Source organism: Ustilaginoidea virens, chromosome 4 (assembly GCF_000687475.1).
Source record: "Ustilaginoidea virens chromosome 4, complete sequence".
NCBI lineage: Eukaryota > Fungi > Ascomycota > Sordariomycetes > Hypocreales > Clavicipitaceae > Ustilaginoidea > Ustilaginoidea virens.
This window is the reverse complement of record NC_057319.1, coordinates 4,482,143-4,499,840: the sequence shown is the minus strand read 5'-3', so window position 1 is coordinate 4,499,840 and position 17,698 is coordinate 4,482,143. Positions and strand designations below refer to the sequence as shown.

The window sequence follows — 17,698 nt, the reverse complement described above, 5'->3', positions numbered from 1 at the left end:
GTCAACTACCTACCTCTACCTAGGTAGGTACCTACATACCTAAGGTAGGTAGGTATGTACATCCTGGCTGGCAGGCTGGCACCTAGCACTAGGCTCTAGGGGGTAAATGCCGTCCGTCACTGTCAACTACCGCCGTCATCATGCCACCCAGCCACCTGCGCCAGCTGTTTCCCCTTATCGAGTCCCTTATCGCAGACTATGATTGGTGCCAGCTTCCCAAACGGCCTGGCGTCTTGCCATGGCATCTCAGCAAAAGGGGTGACGACATGGGCCAAGCCAGCGGTATCGACTTGAGCGATGTTGCGTCGTGTCGGATAACCACCTCGTCGACCCGCGGAGCCAATCAGGTCTCGTCAAAAGGCACAAAAAGCCACCGGGGCTTTTTTTTTTTCCCATGTGAAATTGTCCTTACAAATCGAAACAGCGTGCATGAGGAGGCAGGCACATGGACGGCAACCCGTTAGCGCGCCAACCGGCAACTCTGGCCTGAGGGGACCAACCACCTCGCAAAACCTTTCCCCATTTGTAAATGCGCGGCTTCTTCATGCTTATATCAGTCCACAGGGATGCAACCTGCGATGGTCCGGCGAGACTGCGGAAACAGCGTGCAGGGATTGTTCTGCCACCTTACTGGTCCAGTGCTTATCAGACGCGACAAATCATGTCAAAAACGCATCCGGTGCGTCCTGGCCTCTGTTACTCCTTGCAAACCAAAAATTCCTTTGACATGTCCATGACCATGACCATGACCGATCTTGGCTAACTGATGGCCATCTGCCTTCTACGGAGTAGCCGCGGTCACTGTGGCGCTGCACCCGCGGAGTACGGCATCCCGTGATGTTCTTTTCTTGCCAAGTATGTGGCCACCTTCTATGTTGGGGACCTCCTTTACCCATCGGGCATACTTTTCATAGACAAACTTCCACACCCGACACCCCGTGGTAAATGCCGACATTTCGCGACTGTACCCCGTACTCCGTGCTCCCTAACGATTGTAGTAGTGTGTCCGTGATGGACAACACTGTCTGTCTGGGTGCTCAAGTTAGGAAGTAGGTAGAGGTAGTATGGGTGACTCCTTCCACACACAATTCGCGATTCCTCCCAACACCACGGCCAGAACTGCTGTCATACCGCCCTCAGACCAACTCCTTAAAACCAAAACCTTCGAGTTGCTCGTAAAACCGTCTACTCGAAAAAACCTAAACCTACATCGCCCTCCTTACCCTCCTGGCCCCCTCGCCATGGCTGCTCTTACAGCCCTTCGCGACCGTCCCGCTATGACGCTTTTGTCAGAAGCCGGACTAGAGGTTAGTACAACCCGTGTAAGCCTTATCGACAAAGTCGTTATTAATGTTTACGAGCGCCCAGTTGACGTGCTAAGAGTCTGTACACATCTTCCCCGCCAGCGACCTTGCCGAGCGATTTCCACCGCCAGTCGACGCACGCCGCCAAAGGTCCCAGGCCATCATAGGCCAGAATAGATGCTTGCTTAAAGAGCGCGGCACCAGTCCTAAGGATACATTCAGAAAGCGCTACTCTGGGTATAATGCAGATCGATTAAGCACTACTGGGGGAATAAGAGGTGCCCGCACTACTTGCTGTAGGGAAAGGTGCTTCTTAGCAGAAGTAGGTGCTGGTTAGATATCCCGGGAGTGAGCGATGGGGCAATGGGACTTTTATCAAGGGCGATGGGGCATAAATGGATCCTAGGGCAAATCGTACATAATGGCTTCCCGACTGGAATCCGCGTCTGAGTCGCTTGCTTTCGCATGCTTTACCTTTTCCGCGATATTGCTTTGCGATCCTATTGGATCCGTCAACATCGTCAACATGCCTTGGTGGTGCAGTAAACGCTGATCACGGGTTGAGTGCGCTAGTACCTCGGGCGTCGGGACTGCTGGATTGGTGGCCTGAGCCTTGGGCTGGTGAGCCGAGGACTTCAGTCAAATCATGCCAACAAGGTCGCACCCTGCGGTTTCTTTGGGACAGAGGCCCTGCTGTCGTTGCGTCGTCTTTCCCTTCTCACTACACGACGTCATCGAGACGACGGTGCCTGCTACCTGACGGCCCCATGAAGGCTGTTCTCCTTCACGATGCGTCTCCACAACTTGCCAGAGAAGCAACCACGACACCACCACCAAGGGTCCCCCGGCCAAGGGTCCCCCGGCCAAGGGTCCCCCGACCACGGGGAGCATCGTGGGCAGCGGGCAGAAGGCAGCGGGCAGAAGGCAGCGGGCAGAAGGCAGCGGGCATCCTTATTGGACGCACCCTTCATTCGAATCAAGAGACTCATGCGAGTATCCAGAGTTGGTAGTGCGTCTATTGGTGGAAACTATCTCTGCAATGCGCAATGGCTGACCCAACATCGTTTCGAGCTACCGACTGCTCCGACTTCACACAAACGCCGGCTATGCGACCGCATCGTCACGGGAGTCTGCCAGCCGACCGTCCGAAAAAGCTTGTTGCAACGGATCAGCGAACCCCGCCCCTTGTGCCCAAGGTCCAGGATTCCCAGCGCTCAAAGTGAGTGCCCGTCTTGACGGGCATCAGGCCGCACCTGGGGTGAATGGTTTTGCAAGACCAGATCTCGAGTCGATGACGCGCGGCGGCTGCTCGCTCTGTCGGAGCGACGGTGGCATCCACACCATGACCTCTTCCATGTATAGCTCCGTTCGAGCTTTTGACCCGCGGAGCGGGAGCATCAGCTGTAGCTGCATCGTAATGTCTAAACCCAGTCGTTTGTAAAACGGCACCGCAGGCATCACGGCCTCCAGGATTATTGCCTTGCCGGCGGCGGATGCTACGTCTTCTAGTTCTCGAAACAGTGCTGAAGCTGCACCGCGTGCCCTCCAACTTGGGTCAGTGCATACGTATGTTACGTCTTTGGGCAGCCAAATACCAAGAGTCGTCAGCAATTCCGTTACAATACGACACCCCCCGGTGTAAGTTTGGAACCCATGTAGCCGGCAAGGAAAAGCATCCGGGCAAGACAATGTCAAAAGAGGAACAACAGGCCACTCGTGTCCAGACATGGCGGATCAAGGGGCCAACAGCGGCCGACGAACGAGGTGGGCAAAAACTTACGGCAATATCCGCTCCCGCCTAGAGTCTTCTTACGGGCATCAGCCGCGATAGCCGTGTACTCTTGTATAATCTGCCGGCCACAAAATTCCGGCCATTCGTCCTCGGCCGAGGCGCTCTCCCCATCCGCTCCATACTCTAACCACTTGATGAAGCTGGCAATCTCGCCCGTTGTCGGGTCCGTGGCAACAAGCACCCCCTTGTCTGCGTCGGCAATGTGCTCGGCGGTGTTTTTGGTGATCCAGCTGCGGAAATATTCCAATGCCTGGGGAGTAGGAAACTGTGCATGGGTGAGAAGGTTGTCGTTCATGGCGCGGAGGTGGATATCCGAAATGATTGGTGCGTCGTCCTCGAGTGGGATGACGATGTTGAAGGATGCTTTCGCCATTTTTGGAATGTTCTTTTTTTCTCTTCCTTTTCCCCGTGTCTGATACTGATTCTATTTTCCCTTTTCGGTTGATTTTCTTTTCCCTTCGTGAGAAGCCCCCTTTGCAAATACGATGCTTGGTTTCGGATTGTCCAGGATGTCATGTGACCGGACTCGCTAAAACGTCTTCTTGAAGCCCTCATGTGCCGCAAAACTCCACATTGCACAACGTCCCAGACGGAAGTAATTACTGTGGAAAGTCGGCTCCTAGGTCCCGGCAATGATGTGGCCAATTCGCAATGGACTTTCGATCTTATCACAGGTATCCAATTCCGAGGCCTCATTGTTCGGCTGGCAGAATAATTTTCGACACAGTACATACCGAAATCAACACCTGGTCGACACGGCAAACCACTTGTTGCTGATGCGTTCTCTCTATTCCTTGTGATGCTATGTATGTACAAGTCTAGGTATGAACATGCGTATATACAACTCTAATGGCGCGCCCAGAAATGACGAACAACTCCCCCGTGCAAAAATAAAATTCCTCCAGGCCGAGAAAAGAAAATTGACAAAATATTAGCAAAAATCAAACCGCCCCCCTGTCGACAAGCTTCCAGTCCAGCATAACTTGTCTGTCTGCTTCACCGCACTTGGTACAAATACATGACTCGTCCACGGTTGACCAGCAGCTTGGGCCCCGACACCTTTTTCTAAGCCTCTGCTCTCAGTCTAGCTTGTCGACTTGGTTTCCCTGTGGCGGTCGCGAAGGCGGACCCGCTGCTTCACCACCTTGCCAGGAGTAGGGAACTCAGTGTCGGACTTGGCTGGTGTGACGGCAACCTTCTGGAGGCTGATTTTCAGGCTGCTCACGGTGCTGAGAGGAATGACAGTCCCGTCAACCTTGCGAATCTCCACTTCGACCAGTTTCTCGACGGAGCTCATGGTGCCATTGGACGAAGGAGTCTGCGCGAAAGCATGCTGCATCTGCTCGTCGACTGGCACGCTTGCGTGCATGATGCCGGTCTGGGGCAGCTGCATAACCACTGCGCTGGCGGCCGGTTTGCCGCCAACAAAGACCCGGATCGAGCAAGGACGCTCGACGTGCTCGCGATCGAGCTCGACGCGAGCAAAGTAGCGGGTATTGTCCTGGGTGGCTGCTCGTTTCCCTGGCAGCTGGCTGGGGCCGTAGAGCTTGTTCATGAGCTTGATGGCATCTTGCTGAAGCTGTTGCGGCGATTTGTTCCAGTACTCGAGAGCCTCGTACGTGTATCCCATGCCCTGGATGCTGGCGACCGTTGCGGGGGTATAGTAGGTGTTGTTGGCGTCGTAGAAGGGCGGGAGGGGGGAGTCTGGCGTGATGAGCGTGTTTTGCTCAGTGGAGTAGCGCGCGTCGCCGTTGTAGGAATCGGAAAAGGACGACTGCGAGGGGTTGATGAAGTTCCAGTATGCCCAGAGCCGGTCGACGTGGGTGTGGTGAAGCATGCTATTATCGAAAGAGGGGGTCAGTGTGAGTTGGATTGCTCGGCCCAGCAAAGGGGAAATCACGAATGGTCGCGGACGTACAAGATGGGGTCGAAACCTGCGACGGCGGGATTCACGAACTGACCACCGCAACCGGCATCCCAGTGGATCGAGTTGTGCATTTGCTCGACTCCCAAACCGCTCTGTCGAGAAACCGCAAAATCGTCGAATGTTTGAGAGTATGTAAAGGCGTCATACTGCATGGCCAAATCCGTCAGCGCCGGGCCCGGTGAAAGGGGGAAGGAAAACAGCGTGGCAAGGACAAAAGGAACTCACGGTGCTTTGCTTCAGTCCAAGCTGAGCTAGGTTCGCGTTGGCGCTTTGGGGATAGCTCTGGGGTGCCGGACACCTCTCGGTCCTCTGGTAGTTGGGGAAGCCGCCAAACTGGCCATCGCGAGCGGCCTGCGGGTAGTCGAATGACTGCAGCGGGTTCTTGATGAGCTGCTTCTTGAGTCCCTGGCCGTCGGGCACGTTGACGGCAATGGTGGTGGGGACGGTGCAAGGCGGGACATCAGAGTTGAGAGACCAGTCCCAATATGGCGAGCGCAGAGTCTTGGCAGCCTGGAGATATCGAGCTCGGTGCTTTTCGGGATACTTGGAAGCGATTTTGACGGCTTCGCCGACCAGGAGCTGCTCGTGCAGGAGCACAAACGGGCGATGCCAGGGCAGGAAGAGGTTTTCCTTTGAAGCGGGTCAGCACAACACCCACGCGAGACGTCGCAAGACGTCGACCCGAGAATCAGACAACGACTTACCCCGTGAGGGCAGTATCCGTCCCATCCGTCGCCTCGGGCACGGTGGGCTCCCCCCTTGTTCCACTCTATGTACGGCTGGCCGTGAATACCTGCAAACAGGGTCAGCGGGGAGACAATGATTGCACGAGAGGGAGAAGCAGAGGATCGCGCGTTCTGAAAGGGTTGAACAAGGACTAACCCATGACTTGGAAATAGGACAGGGGGTCGTCTGCGCGCTTTGCTTGCAGCGCCTTGAGAGCCTGGAGATAGAGATCCCTACACACGACAGCACGTCAGCGATGGATGTTCCCCGGCACTCCTCTTGCCGTTCCCGCCCGAACCAGGCGGCAAAGCCGTTGGCGACCATGCTCACCATTGAGGGCCACCCTTGGCATAGAGATCATTGACGTTCTTCCGGATAGGAACCTCGCCGGTGACCTGGACCCCGGAAATGGCGAAATGGCTGTCAGCAGCGAGGGCGGTCAACGGCGCGAGGCCAACGGCCAAAAAGGTAGCAGCCAGTTTCAACATGATGCCAGCCAAACTCGGGATTCCCAGCTGCCTATGCAATTCTCGGTGCAATTCTCAGTGCCAGAGAAGAAAAAGAGTTTGGCGGATCGCGATGCAAGAGTGCTCTGGGGGGGGACAGGACAGATTCGACATCAGTTTCTGGGAACTGCAGACAGCTTATATACACCGACGCATGTGTGACATTCTTTGATGCGTCTTCGTCCCGGTTCCGACCGGGCGCCGGGAAGAAAGGGTCTTGCCAACGGGATCTCGGTCTAGGGAACCAAGGGAAAAGGAAAATAGGAGATTGACAGACGTGGCCTGCAGCGCAGTGTAGTGTAGCAGTGGCTGCAGACCGGAACGCAGGCCCCCTGTTGATTTCCGCATCGAGCTTCCTCGGGCTCGGAAGTTGGAAGTCAGCATCGCATGAGACCTGCAGGCCGCGATGAAGCGCGACCGGTTTTTTTTTTTCCCCTCTTTTTTTTCCTTTTTATTTTCGAATGCAGGGCGGGAGTTTCGGCGAGAGGAAAAAAGAACCCCCCCCCCCAACGGCGATGGGCCTCCGATCCGGGCCGAGGGCGAGATGGGAGTTTCCGGGCCCCCGTTCTCAGTTTATCGACAAACGGGGAAAGAAACGGGCCCCTCGACGAACTAGCCAGGGGGGTTTTTTTTGGTGGCGAGCGCCAGAAAAATCGAGTTCGAGAGGACCGAGATTTATTATTAGGCAAGACGGGATGGATCATGGCCGCGGTTCTTGGCTGCATGGCACGGGTAGGCTAGGTCAGTAGGGCTGTGCGGGTCCGGGCATGACGTTGCGACCTGGCCCGACAGGACGGGAATGAAGACGTAAAGGAAGAAGAGGAATTTTTTCTCGTTTTCTCGTTTTCTCGCCGTCTGGCGAAGGGATCCTGCTCTGGGCTGCTCCTGTACTCCGTACGGACTACAACGCCTGGTTGAACTTGATCGCCCGTCCAGCCCCTGACGTCTGCGTCTGCATCTGCATCTGCATCAGCAGCCTGCTTGCTGTAGCTGTTTCATAAAACAGCCAGCCAGCAATTTCGTCCCAGACCTCCATCCTCCGCATCAAGGACGCGCATCAAGGACGCGCAGCTCCCCGTCCACGCTGTGGCAAAACCGCGCTCGCGCTGGTCTGCAGGCTGCAGACCAGACGCCAACCAAAGTGCAGACTCTCTCTCTCCCTCTCTCCACTGCTCGGTGCTGGCGACCTTGAGCCTAGGCAACCCGCTGCGAGGAATCAATTGCCCCGCCCGTCCTGGGACTTTTAGGTGCCTTGAAATCGCGGAACCCCCTGCCATCGGGTTCGGTGGGGCCGGCCGGGGGGCTCGGGCTGCCAGCCGGCTTGACTCGACAGCTGGGGGGCCCGCCCAGCCGCGATCGGTTGGTTCCCGGGCGCGCCTGGCCACCTGCCACCCACCTGCCACCTGCCACCCACCTGCCACCTGCCACCTGCCACCTGCCGCCAGGGGACAAAAACAGGGAGCCCCCGAGGAAGCTAGATCCACCCACCGCCTTGCACCCATGCCATGCCATGCCATGCCATGCCCGTGATGATTGAGCCCCGGGAGACGCCAGGCGCGCCAAATTGGCCTTGTGAGATTTTTTTTTCTTGTATTTGATGCTATTGTTGATGGCGCGGCGCCGTTGGCGACGACCTCGGCCTGCGCAGACGCTAGTAGCTGCGATGGCTGTTATCAAGCTTGGTTGGCCCATTCGGCTTAAGGGCCCAAAAAAAAAAAAAAAAAAAAAAAAAAAAAAGGAACACGCCGACGGGTGTGGCAACCAGCTTATTATAGCCCGGTATCGGAAGTCCCCTCGCTGGATTGCCTATTGCAGACGGAAAACGTAATCGGCTCGTGGTGCAGAGCCGCAATGGACGGAATGACAACGGCATCGCTATGTTGATTGCTGGATGCCCCTCGGCCGGGTCGTTGGCGGCTACCGGCGACATGACAGCACGCCGTGTCAAGTTGTAAAGCAGCACGGCCACATTGGGGCCGTCTCGATGCTTAGTCATGGGCCCCATGCCAAAAAAAAAAATGGAAAAATGAAAAAATGGAAAAAAAAAAAGGAAGAAAAAAAAGGAAGAGAAAAAAAAAGCTTCCAGACGCCACGTCCCGGGCCCCACAGCTCGGGAACCCGCCGCCCTTTCTTCTTTCGTCCTTGGCTGAATGAATGCCTCGGCTTACTAAAGGATGTCGGCACACCCCCCATCGGCATACGCACCCCCCTTGGCTCAGCACGTTGCCGGAGACGGGACGCCGCTCGCGGGCCTCGTCGGCTTTGCTCCGCAGGGTTGGCGAGGCTTGTTTTTCGGTTCGTTTGTCGCGCCGTCATTCTTGGCCCCGGCTGCAGGGCAAAAGGCCCAGGGCCCAGGGCCTAGGCTGCTGGCTGCTGGCTGCTGCGCGGGCGGAACCGACGCCAAGGTAACTATGGATTCGGAATAGGACGGAGTACGGAATCCGGATATGCCGTCTTTGCTCGGCAACTTTAGTCGTCAACCTTGCTCGTCAACCTTGCTCGTTAACCTTGCTCGTCAACCTTGCTCGTCAGCCTTGCTCGTCAGCCTTGCTCGTCAGCAAAGGCCTCGTCGCACTCGCGCCCTGCAGCCCGCTGTTACATCCGGCTCTCGCAAAAATCCTCCGCCCTTGCCTTGCCCCGAAGCCCCGGCACTGCCGACTCAGCCGCTCGCGCCTAACACAGTCCACACCACACGCCTGCTTATTGACCGGGATGGCGGCCAACTTGACAGAATCGCGAGACAGAATCCTTCATTCTGCCTGCCCACCACAGAGTCTACTGCTGCAATATTTGATGCCGGCCGGACCACAAAAAAAAAAAAAAAGGGAAGAAAAAAGAGAAAAATCTTCACCACATGCGACCGGGCTTGCGCTCGCAAGGTTGCTGCTTCCAGAGCCACCATCACATCACGCTCAGCTTTGATGCCTGCCTGTGCTATCATCTTACGCCCCCCATGCTTTGATGCCCGTGCCCTGATCCCTTTGTATTGCCCTTCCGCCCCTGCGCCGTGTGTCCGTTCCCCCTGTCCCGTGGAAATAGCCCGTGGAAATAAAAAAAAATAAAGCAAAAATAAGCAAACGAAAAAAAAGAAAAAAGGAAAAAAAAAAAGTGCAATAAACGCATGAACCGTTATACGATGACTAGCTCCTCGTCGTCGTCATCACCAAAGGATATCTGCCTGTCCAAGTAGTCCTTGCCGAGGCTCTCTCGGCCTGCTTCCCGGATCCCCTTTGCCGTGACAAACCGCGTCTTCTTGCGCGTCGGCGGCGGGTCCGCCTGCAGCAGCAGTCTCTCGCCTTGCTTCATGCTCGACAGCTTCTCCTTGAGCTTCGATCCCCACCCGTAGCCGGCCGCGGACGAGGACGAGGAGCATTTGGTGCTACCGACGGTGGAGCTGGCCTGCGAGCTGTCCGGCCGCTTCCGCTTGATCGGGCTGAGGTGCACGGCACCGTCTCTGGCACCGAGGCCGAGGGACAGGACGCCAGAGGCAGCAGGCTCGTTCTGGCCACCACCATCCCTTGATGACAGTGGTGGTCCGTCGGCTGGCCCTGACGACGGACGCGCCGAGCCTGCGCCGCCGCCGCAAGCGTCGAGACCGGCTCGCTCCATGTACTCTCGCCCTGCTGCGTTTCCGATCCTGCCGAGCTTCTTCATCATCTCGCGCTCCTTTTCCTTTGCCTCCAGGTTGCGCTTGACGAATTCTGCCCGCTCTTTGCGGTCTGCCGCCGTCCGGTCTTTCCCGTCAATCAGATCCGCGGCACTGTGTGACCGAGCAGCGAACCATTGCGTCCTCGTCTCCCAGTCGTAGTTGCTGCTGCCCTTTCCCCTGGCATCCTTGCGACCCGCCCCGGGCTTGCTTCCGCGGTCCCAGCCGCCGAACCCGCTAGAGTTCACCTCTAGCCGTGCGCGCCGTTGCTTGCCGAGAGCCTCGTTGGAGTGGTACTCGCAAAAGTGCGTCTTCTTCTTGTTCACCCAGGCGCCGCACAGGTCTCCGTCCTTCTTCACCGATCGGCAGAAGCCGAGGTCACGGGCGGAGCCAACCTCGAGGATGGTGTCCTCGTCAGAGTTGATGACCAGGCCGAAGCGGCCCGTGTCCTGCCTCCCCGGCGGCGGCGGCATGATGCCTGGGTTGAGAATCGCCACAACGGTGCCCTCGGTCAGCTTCCAGAAACGGGTGAATCCAGAGTTGAAGAGAAAGAGGTCCAGCTCCAGGTCGAGGTCTGTCAGCGTGATGACGAGGTATTTGCCTCGATCTTCTTGCTTTTGGTTCGCCGCTGGCTTATGCGCTCGCGGCTCCGACTTGCGCGCCACCACCGCAAACACAACCACATCCTGTTCAACGTCTGGGAGGGAAAAGTCTGGCGCCTTGACCTCTCTCAGGAGGTCCTTGACGTTGAGGACGTGTTTTCCGGAAACGTGCCTGGCCACGACAATGTGCGGGAGGATGCGCCTGGACAGGTGCAAACAAGAATAAGCCTCAAAAGACGTCTTTTCATCCGCAGTCTGGGCAGTCTGGGCAGTCTGGGCAGTCTCTGATGAAGACAATGCGTCGGGCTCTAGTCCGTCCAGCTGCGGGTATTGCAGGGATCGAGGGCTGGGTGCGGTCCCGCTTCGAGGCAGTTTGGAGGGCAGCCCGTTGGCCAAGACTTCGTCACGAGTAAACGTTGGCGGTGGTGGGGGTCTATCCGGAATATCGACGGCCTTTGTTTTGTAGTGTTCCATCTCATCCCGTCCCATGGCAAAGGCATGAGTGCGAGCTTTTTGCAACTTTTCCATCCTCCCAGCCCGTTCTGCTTCCTCTGTCCGGGCCGATGCCAGCCTCTCGTTGAAACTCAAAGGCCGGGACGGCTCCGAGGAGAGCGCAGGAGATGGTGCTGATTTGGAGCGGTTCAGATACCCGTCCGCCTGGGACGGAAAGCCTGTCTTGCCTTTGCTTTGACTGGGCACACGCTTCAACGAGACGTCTTTAGCCCGCAGTCCCTTGTCGATGCCCAAGACCACCCTGCTAGGCGAAGTCTGCTGCTGTAGAAACTGAAGCTTCCGCACGGGCGATGCGGGTACCTGGATATGGCCCTGCGATGCTGGTTGCGGATTCTCGTCGGCGCCGGGCGTTTGCGCTCGAGCTGTGCGGCGGCGTGGACCAGGCGCGGCGGCAGGGTCGGGAACCGGCTCTCCTCCCTTGCCTTGCTGCAGGGCGGCCTGCTCTCTAGCCTTGGCGTTCTGGAGCTTCTTCAGCCTTAATTTGGCTTGAATTTCCTGCAGTTTCAGCTGCAGGGTCTCCTCGTCTTCTTCGTCGTCGTCGTCGTCGTCGTCGTCATCCTCGGGCAGGCTGATACCCAAGCCAGCACCAGGCGAACCGGTTATCGCAGCCAAAGCTTTGGCGCTTCTCATGGGCGACGGGGACGGCGATGTCTGGTTCATCATCTCTCGATAGCGCTGGCGACCGCGGGGGGTGCTTAATCTAGCTTCATGAGGAGATCGAGGGGGCCATTGCGGCTCGGAATCTGCCACTTTGCACCACGATGTAAGCACGAGCTTTGGCGCGACAAAGGTCTTGGGGCCCATTCTTCCCACTCCTTACCCGGAGCCATGTGTATGGCAGAAGAAGGGCTCCGCGGGAAGAGCGAAATGGAGAGTCAACCAGACGTCAACGAATGTCAACAAGGGCGCCCGAGCCAGGTAACCAGATGCCTGGTTACAGCCATCGAGCAGCCGGAGACGGACAGTTGGAGTACTACTCCAGACGGCGCGCAAAGCGTAAGAATGGTAAAACGGTAAAAATGGTCAGATGGCCGAGCCGAGCCACCAGGTGTGTGATGCTGGTAAAGTAAAGTAAAGTAGAGAATATGGGTTTTGCAGATCCGGAGTAACGGCAAGTTGTTGGTGGCGTCGTGACTTGTTGGCAACGGAACCTGGACGGTGCATGTGGCTTGGGCGGGGTGCGTGTGGCTTGTCATGGACGCGCTTTTCGCGTCTGGTTCGGGCTTCCGGGGCTCAACCTTCGTGGATGGCGTGTAGCTACAGAGTACGGAGTGCTACATGTCACCAACGACGCCCAATGTGCTCTCCCTTGCCTCGGACGGCGGTTCGACAGCCCGTGATTCCTTTCTTTAAAGCCGGCTTGCCTTTGGGATCCTGGTTTCAATTTGGTTGCGCACGTGCTATCGTATCGTATCTTCCAGTGCAGCACGACTCGGACTGGCCGCGTCCCGCGACTTGACCGTCCAACACCAAAGCAGAACACGTCGACCATGGCTCGAACAAGGTCTGCCAAACCCGTTTCCAAGCCTTCTCCAGGAGCACCAGCTTCGGCCCCGGTTTCGAAATACACGCTCGAGGCCAGCTCGGCGTCTCCCCCCCGTTTGTTCGTCCTGCCAACGACGGCAACGTCAGACAGCCGCATCATCACTTTGCCGCACCCTCGAAACGGCCAGCCAGCCCGCTATCTTATTTGTCCCAAGGGCGAAATCCACGAATTCACCAGAGTCTCGGCGCCGACATCTACCCCCAAGAGCTGGCTGGTCGAGAGTGAAGAGGAACAGCTTGACGTGAGTGCGGGCGAGACACGAACAAGCATCCACGCAGAGACCATTTCAAGGTCCGACATGTACATCGCAACACCCATAGACCCCTTGTTCTTGGTATTGCCTTCATTGGTGGACGCCAGGGTCGAAAAGGGCTCGCGAGAGAAGAAGAGACTGTTTCTGGCCAGCGACGACCACTTTGACAAGCTTCCGCAGGAAAACTCCCACTTGTCCACACTCTTGGAATGCGACGCGACGAGATCGTTGCTAGAATCAAGAATGGAGGCAATCTGCGATACTGTCGATGCCGGAGATGTCAAGATGTTTCGACTCAGCGAGAAGAAGCTTGTGGCTACCATTCTAGGCAAGGCACAGAGGATGATGGAAGCGGGCCTACCTCCCTCCATGGAGGACAAGTTTGTTCGCAAGGCGTTGGAAGCGCCATTCTTGCTGCAGAAGAGCGTTGTCATGGCGGCTCCGAGCCAAACGCCCAACGACAGCGCTCTTGGCTCTGAAGTTTCCACACCCCTGGCCGATTTCGACACGTCACAGTCGACTTCCGTGGCGGCCGATTCGAACCCATCCTTTGCGTCGGAGCCTTCAACGGCGTCAACGTCGTTGTTTGCGGAGCAATCACAAGTCAATCATGACGTAGTGACTGCTCTCCAGGCAACACCGGATGTCCTCAGACTACAAAGACTCCGTGTCGCGTTCGACTTTATCTGCTCCCGCTACGTATCCTCGGCCACGGCAGAACAGTTGCGTCGCTGCCTATCACAGGGGGATATGAGCACAGTCGACTTCTCGCCTTTGGACGCGTACTTGGCGCAGTTAGCCGAGGTGCGCGCCAGGGCAGCTGCCGCCAGCTCAGCAGCTGATTACTCGCGAAAGAGAGTGCTGGACGACGAGCAGGAAGAGATGCGGGCGGAAAAGAAACGCAAGATGGAAGCAGAGAAGCAGCGCAAGGCAAACCAAAGCCGTGGTGTTAGAGACCTCAAAAAGGTCAACACGAGCGGGATGATGAAGCTCAGTCATTTTTTCAGCGCCAAATAAAGTAGTCATTTTAATGTTTGTAAAATTTCGGGTATCTATCATGACGAAAAAAAAAAAAAAAAAACCCCTCTCACTGCGTCCTGAGAGGTACACACAAAAGGACGAGGTCAGCATAGGGGACACCCGCCTTCATCTTGCTCCCCGCGAACGGCTTCGGGACCGTGTTGATCCTGCGCGTCTCCCTATACCCGAAGTGCCCCGGCTCCTGGAAGCAGAGCTTGCCGTCGGAGGCTCTGGCAAACGACTCCCGGATACAGCACTTCTGGTTGCGACGCGCCCGAGCGTTCGCGAAGCTCTTGTGCCTCGAGCGCGTCTGGAGGTGGGCATGGTCAGTCTCCGGGACAGTTCCTCCTCTTCGCGACGTCGGCGCAGCTCCTCCCTCCTTTGTTCTTCCTCGGCCGCCTTTCGTTCCGCGGCCCGCTTTTTCTCCAACGCTTCGGCCTCTTGCTCAGCCAAGTCCTCGGTCATGCCTTTCCAACCAGGGTGTAGAAGTAAACGTTGGTTGTGCTCGGTTTGTGACAGGATTCTCGTCCACGTGTTCAGCAAGTTGGAGGCATTCGCAACGGTGTTGACGACAACCTAGGAGCCGTTTCGTGCGTGTGTCAAAATTCAAGGGCAGGACAACAAGCACCCCGGTTGGAAACGAACACCAGGCCACGACAAACCTCCATGTTATTTCCTGCCCGCTTGAGAGTGCCGAGGATTCCTTCGATGGATTCGTTGACATTTTTCACGCCTTCAAGCTCCCTGCGCAGGAGATCATCTCGGCTGATGGTTTCTGACGGAGCCGCATGAGCCGTCGGCGTCTCGGGAGACTTGGGAGACTTGGGAGACTTGGGAGACTTGGGAAACTTGGCGGAATTGGCAGACTTGGGGGTTTTCGGTCGAGCAGCTAATGCGGCATCGTTGGTGGGTGATGCCCAGATGTCGGACTGGATGTCGTCTGAGCTGTCTGCCATGGTATAGAGCGGGGTGCTGTTATGTTGCCGCATAAGGGAGCCTAGAGGGCTTTATTCGTGCATCTGCTTGAACTGGCCGCCGCCGTCGGCATTGGAGATGAGATTGAGCCAGGCTCCAGCCCTCTCGTTAGTGGGGTGGACCCACCGCTTCAGATAAGGTACCTGATGGTTTTACCTGCACGCAATTCACTTGGCCAATCAAAGTGGTTGGGCTGCACGATACGCGAAACGGACGCGTGCGGCCCTCTTTAAGAGACCCGCGCGTTTGCGCTGGTTTTTCTTTTGTGGGTCTCCCTTTCCCCGTCAACAAGTACCCAAGGTACGTAGAGCACGGAGTAGTAATGCAAGGGGGGGGGGGGGGGGGGCTGGGCTGGTGCCCGCCGCCGCCTACCCATTCCTGCGCCCAGCCTCCTCTTAATGCCGCTGCTTTCTGCACCCCATCGAGTGTCAAGAACAGCAACCCCTTCCCTTCCCATGCCTCACCACACTAATCATCTATCCCAAACTTTGACAACCCCATACCGCGACATCGCCTTATCACCAGGATCTCCATCTTCCTCTGACCTAATTCACTCAAGCTTCTGAATATTTCATTGTTGTCTAGTATCGACATACCGCTCTTCGGCTCGGGCAGCGATTGGCTCCAACCTTACTATTTGCTCGGCGCATACTTGGGACTGGCGTTGCTAGAGCTCCGGTTTCTCTCATCTCGACGCCGCGGAGAATTGCATCACTACTTGGGCAAAGGCTAAAGAGTATATCATAGCCGTATCTCAGCGCTGCTATTCTTACTCAGTTCGATACTTGAAGCGCAGAGGCTGTCTCTCACAATGGCTTCTGCTGGTGAACGCGCTGGCTCCAGGACGCCGCCACCCCCCTCCACCTCCACCGTCAGAACTCCTCCAGCACCTCGCCACGGGTACCACGACAGCTGGGAGCCTTTCTCGCCTCGCAAGTCTGCGAGGCTTTCCTCACAGCGTGCCGCGAACAGAACCCCCTCGCCCCGCCCTTCTTGCCGTCAGCAGTCTCGTCCTGGTGCCCAGTCCGTGGCTCAGTCTAGCACCACCATCGCCTCGCCAATAGCCTCCCCTCGCAAGCGATCGCAGCCTACCCCCAACGCCCGCCGCCGGGCCTCTGGCTCCTTGACTGCTGAAAGTACCTCGGCCGCAGCTGCAGCTTTAGGGCTGAAGGAGGATCAAGCCACACAGCTACCACCAGCCAACACTTGGCCATCACCCGCCACCAGCATGCTTCCCACTCCATCCAAGACTCCTCAGAAACCGCCAAACCAGAGGGCTGCCAGCGCTATTCAGACTTTTGCCAGAAACCTCTTTCCGTCCGGGACAGAAGCCATGCCGTCACCTAGGAAGAGGCGAGCAATGAAGTATCCTGCCGTCACCATGGAGAGCTCTACCGCTGAAGAGGCCCAAGAGCCAATCACCATATTCACCGACTCACAGGACCGCGTTCCCGAGAAAGATGACAGCCAAGTCAACCCATTCTATGGCAACTCGGCCGCCGAGCCGAGCAAAAGGCAGAGCAAGAAGAAGTTGGTCAGCATCCCTGGCGAGGGTCTGCAATCGGTGGAGGAGGCTACGTGCCGAGAAGATGGGATGGTATTTGTCTTGTAAGTTTGAAGCAGCTCCTGCGGTCAAAGGTCTTTGCCCGACTCACCAGCGCTAACTAACCGTTGCGACAAAGCCGGGGCAAAAAATTTTTCCGCAAATTTTCGGAACAAGCCGAACCCGAGGAGCAGGACGACTCTGAGCAAGAAATCGAGTCTAGACTGAGTCGACCCCTCACCAGGGCTTCCGTCAAGCCGAGGCTCCTATTTCCCACTGCCAAGGCTGCCGAGGTGGACAATGACGACGAAGAGGCTCTTACCGATGTGGAGGAGCCAAGCTTGGTCGACCAGCTTCCCCATACGCCGAAAAAGACTCACTCTCTTCCCACCGAGACACCGGAAGCTCCAAAATATGCACCCGTCTCACCTCCTGACACACGTCGGACCACCCGCTCCGCCCATAGATTGGCAGAAACGCCCATGACGAGTTCCGGCCGCAAGAGTCTTTTTGATTCCTGGCCTCGCACCAAAGAACACAAGAGTCAATCTTCGTCAAAGAGACCAGGCGAGAGCTTGGTTGCAGAAGCTACGAAAAGAAGCCGCGCTTGACCCACCAACACTCTTGTTTTTTTGGAGCGACAAAGAGGGGAGTGGTGTGTGAATTTTCACCTTTGATATTTTCCACTTTTCATACTTGTTTAGTAATTACGACTTGGGAAAGTCCTTTTTTTTTTTTTTTTTTGGGCAATTTACCGTGAATTCATTTCAGCTCGTTTCAGCATGGCTCTTGTCGTGGTCATGGCGTGAAAGTTGGGTCTACCGGACTGGGCTCTGCGGATTCTGGATTGCTGGGCAATGTTCTCGTCTGTACTTGCGGGTGGACCGAGAATGCACGATGGCATGGGGGAGTTTTTTTGATTTTGTATTTTTGTTTGCTCTTTTGCAAATTTGGCTTTGGGGTTTTACCTGATACATTCTGGCGCCTGAGGACGTGGGTGAGTACACCCTGTGGCAGAGAGCACTCGACGCGGAAGCTGCTACGATAGACTTATGACTGGACAAAAATCATGTTGCATTAGGCTCTGAATCGAAAGTACGCCGACGCGAATCCCAAAGACGTGACATGTTGCGATTTTTGTTCTGAACGTCGGCCTGAACCCAGGGGAGTACCTGCAGGTATTCCGAAAATCAGAGGGCAGAGCCGCAGAGGGGTTTCCATCCCGACGTTGTTTTTGACAAGAGTACGGAGTAGCGGAGCAGCGCGCCCCACGTCGAGTTTGCCCCCCTCGATTCGGCCCAGGTCCCACCGTCTCCTGCTCACCCTGCACACCCTGCACACCCTC

General features: G+C 56.6%; 7 protein-coding genes across 7 annotated transcripts; 3 read left to right on the top strand and 4 right to left on the bottom strand.

The window, feature by feature from the left end:
• Positions 1-661: 661 nt before the first annotated feature.
• Positions 662-1,641, top strand: UV8b_05671 (uncharacterized protein; the record flags this gene model as incomplete). The annotated part of the gene is made up of 4 exons (XM_043143168.1): positions 662-679; positions 793-822; positions 1,047-1,311; positions 1,382-1,641. The coding sequence occupies 4 exons, from the start codon at positions 662-664 to the stop codon at positions 1,639-1,641; spliced, it is 573 nt and encodes a 190-aa protein (XP_042999101.1).
• A 905-nt stretch (positions 1,642-2,546) lies between these two features.
• On the bottom strand, positions 2,547-3,469 carry UV8b_05670 (uncharacterized protein; the record flags this gene model as incomplete). Its single annotated transcript, XM_043143167.1, has 2 exons — positions 2,547-2,833; positions 3,085-3,469. The coding sequence occupies 2 exons, from the start codon at positions 3,467-3,469 to the stop codon at positions 2,547-2,549; spliced, it is 672 nt and encodes a 223-aa protein (XP_042999100.1).
• A 711-nt stretch (positions 3,470-4,180) lies between these two features.
• Positions 4,181-6,237, bottom strand: UV8b_05669 (uncharacterized protein; the record flags this gene model as incomplete). The annotated part of the gene is made up of 6 exons (XM_043143166.1): positions 4,181-4,934; positions 5,015-5,169; positions 5,249-5,653; positions 5,728-5,816; positions 5,906-5,982; positions 6,080-6,237. The coding sequence occupies 6 exons, from the start codon at positions 6,235-6,237 to the stop codon at positions 4,181-4,183; spliced, it is 1,638 nt and encodes a 545-aa protein (XP_042999099.1).
• A 3,147-nt stretch (positions 6,238-9,384) lies between these two features.
• UV8b_05668 (uncharacterized protein) lies at positions 9,385-11,846 on the bottom strand (the record flags this gene model as incomplete). The annotated part of the gene is made up of 2 exons (XM_043143165.1): positions 9,385-11,765; positions 11,837-11,846. The coding sequence occupies 2 exons, from the start codon at positions 11,844-11,846 to the stop codon at positions 9,385-9,387; spliced, it is 2,391 nt and encodes a 796-aa protein (XP_042999098.1).
• Positions 11,847-12,506: 660 nt separating this feature from the next.
• On the top strand, positions 12,507-13,832 carry UV8b_05667 (uncharacterized protein; the record flags this gene model as incomplete). Its single annotated transcript, XM_043143164.1, has 1 exon — positions 12,507-13,832. The coding sequence occupies one exon, from the start codon at positions 12,507-12,509 to the stop codon at positions 13,830-13,832; it is 1,326 nt and encodes a 441-aa protein (XP_042999097.1).
• Positions 13,833-13,961: 129 nt separating this feature from the next.
• Positions 13,962-14,791, bottom strand: UV8b_05666 (uncharacterized protein; the record flags this gene model as incomplete). The annotated part of the gene is made up of 2 exons (XM_043143163.1): positions 13,962-14,411; positions 14,498-14,791. 2 exons carry the CDS (start codon positions 14,789-14,791, stop codon positions 13,962-13,964), a joined length of 744 nt encoding a protein of 247 aa, XP_042999096.1.
• An 830-nt stretch (positions 14,792-15,621) lies between these two features.
• Positions 15,622-16,964, top strand: UV8b_05665 (uncharacterized protein; the record flags this gene model as incomplete). The annotated part of the gene is made up of 2 exons (XM_043143162.1): positions 15,622-16,418; positions 16,493-16,964. 2 exons carry the CDS (start codon positions 15,622-15,624, stop codon positions 16,962-16,964), a joined length of 1,269 nt encoding a protein of 422 aa, XP_042999095.1.
• Positions 16,965-17,698: the final 734 nt, after the last annotated feature.